General features: G+C 42.5%; 2 protein-coding genes across 2 annotated transcripts; both read right to left on the reverse strand.

Moving 5' to 3' along the window:
* Nucleotides 1-271: 271 nt before the first annotated feature.
* On the reverse strand, nucleotides 272-763 carry LOC128097290 (interferon alpha-12-like). Its single transcript, XM_052717691.1, has one exon. It carries the CDS (start codon nucleotides 761-763, stop codon nucleotides 272-274), a length of 492 nt encoding a protein of 163 aa, XP_052573651.1.
* Nucleotides 764-5,481: 4,718 nt separating this feature from the next.
* LOC128097287 (interferon alpha-12-like) lies at nucleotides 5,482-6,054 on the reverse strand. Its single transcript, XM_052717690.1, has one exon. It carries the CDS (start codon nucleotides 6,052-6,054, stop codon nucleotides 5,482-5,484), a length of 573 nt encoding a protein of 190 aa, XP_052573650.1.
* Nucleotides 6,055-8,186: the final 2,132 nt, after the last annotated feature.

Consider the following 8,186-nt stretch of genomic DNA (forward strand, 5'->3'; position numbering starts at 1 on the left):
CAAATAAAACATCTGAATGAATAAGTAAATGCCCTTACAGATCCACACAATATAACCCAATATTAGGATAACTATCCAGGCAAGTTGAATCAAAGATGTCCTAATCAAAGAGATCTTGGAGAAGGCCCAATCTGAGCAGTGAGGTGCAGGATCCTAGCCCAGGAGAGTCCTCTCCACTTTGGCTCAGGACTTACTCCTTCTCCTCAGTCAGTCCTGCCAGCAGCTTGGCTGAGGAATACAGGGCTCTCCTTATTTCTGCTCTGACCACCTCCTAGGCACAGGGGCTGTGTTTCTTCTCCTTCAGGTAGACAGTGATCCTGTGGAAGTAGTTCCTCACAGCCACCAGGGAGTCTTCCTGGCTCGAGGAAGGTTCCTGCCCCTCCACATGCTCCATCAGACAGGCTTGCAGGTCTTTGAGCTGGTGGTGGAGGCCAGTACAGAATGTGTCTAGGAGGCTTGTCTCCCAAGCAGCAGATGAGTCCTTTGAGCTGAAGAGGATCAGGACCTGCTGGGTCAGTTCCTGCAGGACAGGGATGGCCTGGGCCTTCTGGATCTGCTGGGCATCCACCATCTCCAGAGGGAATGCAAAGTCCATTCTGTCCTTCAGACAGGAGAGAGGGGAGAGTCTCCTCATTTGTGCCAGGAGTGTGGAGGCTCTTTTGTTCCTGAGATGATGAGTCTGAGGCAGGTCACATCCCAGACAGCAGCTTGACCAGCAGTGCATCACCACCAGGAATGTCAGGAGAGCACAGGGCCTGGCCATTGTGAATGTTGCAGATGCTGCTGGTCCTCTGGGCTCTGTGGTCCTGAACCTTCCCCTCTAGGTTCACTGAAGACCCTCCTGGCTGGGTCCATGTGTCTTAAATAAGAGAAAGCTCTAGTTTCCATTTTCTGATTGCCCACCTATATTCTCCCATGTATTTTAACTTTCTTTCAGTCATTCTCTGCCTGTGTGGCCATTTTTTTCTGCCATTTTTGTTTCCATTATTACTTCCACTCTTAATGCTCCCCCTCAACAAAACTTCTCTAGAGTTTGTTCCTAAAAGAAATTATGGTTGATATTTATATTACAGATATAACTTTCATGTGTGAAATCACTCACTTGTAAAGCATAAAACCTTAACTCTAATACTTGGCCTGGAAATTTCTTGAATTCCATGCTGCAGTTGAATTTTGTGTGTCATATTTATTTCTTAATAAAGATACTTGAATTGTAATGTCAATTTTCTTTCAATTAAATTTTTGTGAGTCTACAGGTGTGATTTGAAACATTGGCACATGTGAAAATCTTGTCTATGATGGTTAGGGTTGCGAGGTTGACTTATTTTATTCTAGTTGTCTGAATACTTGAGTTCTTAAGTATATGAAGGATCAAATTTGGTTTTTATTGTATATTAAGTATTGATTGAGTGACCATTTGGTGGTTATTATGGCACAATCAAGAAGAGCTTCCTGATCAAGACTGACATATTCATGTTGATGCCTGGAACTCATGGTGGGAGCAGAAAACTTATTCATGGAAGTTGTTCTCTCACTCCACATCTTTGCTGCACACACACATATGTTCACAAAAACTCATAAAATGTATCATCTATGCTTTGCTCTAAGGAAAAGTTTTGGCGTTATATTGCCACATTTGTTGTCCTCTGACCTTAAGATGGAAAGGGATGCGGTCTTGGCCTGTAGGTTTCATGAACTATTTAGTGTTCCAGGAGATCATTCATCTGAATGAAGAACATTGGCTTCTCTGTGTTATAGCCATTGTGACTTCTACTGTTAACAGAGGTCTCTGAAACTTCTCTCTGTCATGGACCAATTTTGTCAGCCTTGGGGTTGTGCTTCACAGCGCCTTCAAAGTCAGGATCCATGGATACATCTCCCTTTCTGCCCAATATTCCCATATCGAGGATTTTTCGACTATCGACAATTACCCAAAACGGAATGCACATTCTTTCTAGCTGTGTCTGAGTTTAGAGACTGTGATCCCTGGTTGCTGCCTTTTCTCTAAGCACCCTGTGACTTCTTCAGTGGAGTTTGAGTCGACTCACACACTCTGCTGCACAGTGGTACAGTGTCCTCAGCCCTCTTCTTGTACCCCACTCCTTGAGAATGCTCACCACCCCTTCATGACATCAGCACTCACACACAGTATGGTGTTTGCTTGGTGTTTGGGGTCATAAGTCCTAGAAGATCGCTGCTCTCATTTCAGTGGATTCATTAGAAAGGCTCTGTATTCAGCAGTGAACACATGGGCAGAGATCAGAGTGTCAAGAATCCCCAGATGTCTACAGAAGAAGACCCTGTGATCTGCAGTGATGTGTGAATATCCCAGTTTTCATTTGTAAGAGGTAAGTATTTGTGGTTTTTCAAAATGTAGTTTTGTGATCAATGTTTTTCACTGAGTGCTTCTTGTGCCTGAAGTTAGGAGGTGGAAATACAGACCAGAAGACACAGTGACTCTGATTGCCTACTAGTTACCCAGAAGATTGGACCTACAGATATTTATGCAGTTTTACTTTAGTAGTGGATACTGCCCAAACTCATTTTTGTCCATTTGAAAATTGAGCAGAAGAGCCTTGAGGGATTCCATCACATAGAAATGTTTCAGTACTTGCAATGTGTATAATTTTTCATTCAATTTTTCTATGGTGATGGTGGCTCCATGGTGGATGTCATTTCTCTTTTGAATTTCCTTGCCTTGAATATTTTATTTCTTTTTTCCACTTTCCTAGAGAGAACATACTGACGTTGTTGGTGGCATTGAACTGAAATTGTGGTGTCCCTTGAAATGAAAGTAAAAGAAAGGAAGTGATGTCATCCCATTGGGGAAGCAACAGCAACAATGTTGAGAGTGTTCAACTTAAAAGTTCAATGGCATAAAATAAAGTAATTTTACATAAAACCGAGTGCATCTTGGAACGTGAACTGAGAGTCAATGCAATCACAGTCAAATTTCAATGATTTTCTTCTCAGAAACATCAACCTTAAGACACCTGTGGAAACAGGACGCTGCTGGAGAGCAGGAATGTCAAGAATAAGAGCAATGGCCATGGTGTCAAAAGGCCTGATTTTATACATCACACTCTACATCCCACAGAGGATAAATGGATCTCTCAGTGCTCCTCAGAGGAGGTTCTTCGGGCCATAGATGACTGGACACAGACACTTACAAGTGGTTAATGTACAGGAAATATGTGTCTGAGCAAAGACCAGTATAGCTTTCCTGGCTTCCATAGGGCAGTACTCTTTACACAAGAGCTGTTAGGAAGATGGGGATTCCCAGAGACACTTTCTGACTGTAGGAAACAGGGGTTTGTAGACACAATATAGTAGCTGCAGGATCACATTGATAGCAGCTGTGACTGCATGCACAGTCTGAGTATGATGGAGATAGATAAAATCCCAGTTTCAAGTAGGGAGCATGTCAGGAAATCCCAGCCCTAGCTGAGGAACAATTTTCAACTGATGGCTGCTGGGAGAGGAAGATTCAGTTATCCTCAGTATGGGGCCCCTGAGAGGTTGACGGTGTACCACTAGATGGCGGTGTATACATGCACCACTGGCAACAGTTAGCAAACAGATTCATTGATCCTAGTCCAAGCACTGGTCTGAGCTCCTGGAGATCAGAAGAGAGGGAGGTGAAAACCTAGAAGCAAAGCGGGCAGGGAGTCAAGATCATGATGGGGAAAATCACAGAGACAGCTGACCTGCACTAATGGGAGCTCAGGGACACTGGACTGACAGCTGGGGGACCTGCATGGGACCCAACTAGGCCATCTGAATGAGACTGACACTTGTGTGGCTTGATCTGTTTGTGAGGCCCCTGGCAAAGGGACCAGGACTTGTCCCAAGTGCAAGAACTGACTTTTGTGAGCCCAAACCTTGTGCTGGAACATGTTGCTCAGCCTTGAAGCAGTGAGTAGCTATGCTCTACTTGGTATGCTACACTTTGTTGACTCCCAAGGGAGACCTTTCCTCCTCTCAGGAGTTGTTGGGCGATGGGGTTGATGGGGAAAAGGTGAGGACCAGAGAAGGGGAGGGAGGAGCAACTTAGTATGTGAAATGAAAAAAATTGAAATTAAAAAAAAAGATACCAAATGAAATTGAGAGGGATGAGATGTGTGATTTCAGAAAAATTGCATTCACTCCCTTGTTAGATTTATTTCACGGTATGTTTTTTGAGGCTATTATGAAGGGAATTTCCCCTGGATAATTCTAAGTTCAAATTGACCCCTGATAGAGTCATGTGGGAAGAAGGGATCTCACCAGGGAAGATGTCTCTAAAGAATCGTACTGGAGACCAGTCTCTAAATCATTTAATAACTAATGACTGCTGTAGGAGTGTGCAGCACACTATGGGTGATCCAACCCCTGGGCAGGTGGTCCTGAAGAGTATTAGAAAGCAGGTTGAGCAGGCCTTGAGGCATGAAGGCAGTAGACATTGTGTTCCTCCAGGACCTCTCTATATGAGCCATTGCCTTCAGGTTCCTGCCCTGTTGAAGATCCTGCCAAAGCTCTGTCAGTGATGGAATGTGCTGTGATTTTAAACTATAATAAACCATTTCTACCCCAAAATGCTTTAGATCATGATATTTTGTCTCAGCAATTGAAGCTATCACAAAGACAGGGATGACACTCCATTTTTTTTCTTTTATCATGTTTCCCTTTTTTAATGGTATGTAGGAAGATCCTCATTTGTTTTGTACTTTATTCTATTTTGGTTTTATGGTCTGCCTCATCTTTGGAATCTAATGAAGTTCATCTGATAGAAGTTGGGAGTCAAATGTTAGTTAGGGGAGTCTAGAGAGGTCGGGGGAATCGTAGGTCAGGAGGATTAAGGTACAATGGAACACAAGCAAGATGTTCTGGTTTCCTTCTGTACAGCATGCTGGCTATACATCCAGAGCAGTACTATCTAACAGAGAGAAGTAAGATTTTTGCCTTCAGTGAACAGGAACTTCGAGATGGCTGCATCAACTCACCTGTTAATTCTAAGCAGTACACATTGCTCCAGTATTATCTCCTACCAAGTCAAGGTGTGTTATATATATTGTGTATAGAATGAGTTTAGACGCATCAAACAGTTTTCAAAAGATAGTGTGGCTGACACATAAGATTAAGCATGTACAGTAATAATTTTATTGAATAGAAGAAATAAATTAAAAATAACGGTTTGATAATTTAAAGTAAATATAAAATTCTATGGTATTAAAAATTAACTACAATCATGTGGGTAGGCAAATGAGCAGAAGTACTAATAAATAAATAAAACAAATAAATAAACCCACAAACAAATAAAACATCTGAATGAATAAGCAAATGCCCTTACAGATCAACACAATACAACCCAATATTAGGATAACTATCCAGGCAAGTTGAATCAATGATGTCAAAGTCAAAGAGATCTTGGAGAAGGCCCAATCTGAGCAGTGAGGTGCAGGATCCTAGCCCAGGAGAGTCCTCTCCACTTTGGCTCAGGACTTACTCCTTCTCCTCAGTCAGTCCTGCCAGCAGCTTGGCTGAGGAAGACAGGGCTCTCCTTACTTCTGCTCTGACCACCTCCCAGGCACAGGGACTGTGTTTCTTCTCCTTCAGGTAGACAGTGATCGTGTGGAAGTAGTTTCTCACAGCCACCAGGGAGTCTTCCTGGCTCAGGGAAGGTTCCTGCACCTCACCCTGCTCCATCAGACAGGCTTGCAGGTCTTTGAGCTGGTGGTGGAGGCCAGTGCAGAATGTGTCTAGGAGGCTTGTCTCCCAAGCAGCAGATGAGTCCTTTGAGCTGAAGAGGATCAGGACCTGCTGGGTCAGTTCCTGCAGGACAGGGATGGCTTGGGCCTTCTGGATCTGCTGAGCATCTACCTTGTCCAGAGGGAATGCAAAGTCCATTCTGTCCTTCAGACAGGAGAGAGGGGAGAGTCTCCTCATTTGTGCCAGGAGCGTGGAGGCTCTCTTGTTCCTGAGGTGATGAGTCTGAGGCAGGTCACATCCCAGACAGCAGCTTGACCAGTAGTGCATCACCACCAGGAATGTCAGCAGAGCACAGGGCCTGACCATTGTGAATGTGGCAGATGCTGCTGGTCCTCTGGGCTCTGTGGTCCTGAACCTTCCCCTCTAGGTTCTCTGAAGTCCCTCCTGGCTGGGTCCATGTGTCTTAAATAAGAGAAAGCACTAGTTTCCATTTTCTAGTTGCCCATCCATACTCTCCCATGTACTTTTCACTTTCTTTCAGTCATTCTCTGCTTGTGTGTGGCCATTTTTTTTCCCGCCATTTTTGTTTTCATTATTGCTTCCACTCTTAATGCTCCCCCTCAACAAACCTTCTTAGGGTTTATTCCTGAAAGAAATTATGGTTGCTATTTATATTACAGATATATCTTTCTTCTGTGAAATCACTCACTTGTAAACCATAAAACCTTACCTCTAATACTTGGCCTGGAAATTTCTTGAATTCCATGCTGCAGTTGAATTTTGTGCATCATATTTATTTCTCAATATAGCTACTTGAATTGTAATGTCAATTTTGTTTCAACTAATTTTTTGTGAGTCTACAGGTGTTATTTGAAACAATGGCACATGTGAAAATCTTGTTTGTGTTGGTTGGGGTTGCGAGGTTGAGTTATTTTATTCTAGTTGTCTTAATACACTTGAGTTCTGAAGAATATGAGGGTACAAATATGGTTTTTATTGTGTATTAGGTATTTATTGAATGATCATTTGGTGGTGATTATGGCACAATCAAAAAGAGCTTCCAGATCAAGACTGACATATTCATGTTGATGCCTGGAACTCATGGTGGGAGCAGAAAACTTATTCATGGATGTTGTTCTCTCACTCCACATCTTTGCTGCACACACACACATGTTCACAAAAACTCATAAAATGTATCATCTATGCTTTGCTCTAAGGAAAAGTTTCAGCATTATTTTGACACTTTTGGTGTCCTCTGACCTTAAGATGGAAAGAGATGGCATCTTGGCCTGTAGGTTTCATGAACTATTTAGTGTTCCAGGAGATCATTTGTCTGAATGAAGAACATTCCAGGCTTCTCTATGTTATAGCCATTGTGACTTCTACTGCTAACAGAGCATCTCTGAAATTTCTCTCTGTCATGGACCAATTTTGTCAGTGTTGGGGTTGTGCTTTTTAGTGCCTTAAATTCTGGATCCATGAATACATCTCCCTTTCTGGCGAATATTCTAGTATCAAGGATTTTTCGACTAATGACAATTACCTAAAACGGAATGCACATTCTTTCTAGCTGTGTCTGAGTTTAGAGACTGTGATCCCTTGTTGCTTCCTTTTCTCTAAGTGCCCTGTGACTTCTTCAGTGGAGTTTGAGTCGACTCACACACTCTGCTGCACAGTGGCACAGTGTCCTCAGCCCTCTTCATGTACCAAACTCTTTGAGAATGCTCACCATCCCTTCATGACATCAGCACTCACACACAGTGTTGTGTTTGCTTGGTTTTTGGGGTCATAAGTCCTAGAAGATCACTGCTCTCATTGCAGTGGATTCATTAGAAAGGTTTTGTGTTCAGCAGTGAACACATGGCCAGAGATCAAATTGTCAAGACTCCCCAGAGGTCATCAGCAGAAGACCCTGTGATTTACAGTGATGTGTAAATGTCCCAGTTTACATTTGTAAGAGATAAGTATTTGTGGCTTGTCCAAAATCTAGTTTTGTGATCAATATTTGCTCACTGAGTGCTTGCTGTGCCTGAAGTTAGGAGGTGGAAATACAGACCAGAAGACACAGTGATAGCAGTGCCTCTGATTGCCTATTACCCAGGAGTTTGGACATACAGATATTTATGCAGTTTTACTTTAGTAGTGTATACTGCCCAAACTCATTTTTGTCCATTTGAAAATTGAGCAGAAGAGCCTTGAAGGATTCCATCACATAGAAGAGTTTCAGTATTCCCAATGTATATAATTATTCATTTAACTTTTTTATGGTGATAGAGGCTCTGTGGTGGATGTCATTTCTCTTTTGAATTTTCATTGCGTTTAATATTTTGTTTCTTTTTTCCACTTTCCTAGAGAGAAGATACTGACGTTGCTTGGTGACATTGAACTGAAGTTGTGGTGTCACTTGAAATGAAAGTAAAAGAAAGGAAGTGATGTCATCCCATTGGGGAATCAACAGCAACAATGTTGAGAGTGTTGAACTTAAAAGTTCAATGGCT

Source organism: Peromyscus californicus, unplaced genomic scaffold (genome assembly GCF_007827085.1).
Source record: "Peromyscus californicus insignis strain IS unplaced genomic scaffold, ASM782708v3 Scaffold_5__1_contigs__length_169319896, whole genome shotgun sequence".
NCBI lineage: Eukaryota > Metazoa > Chordata > Mammalia > Rodentia > Cricetidae > Peromyscus > Peromyscus californicus.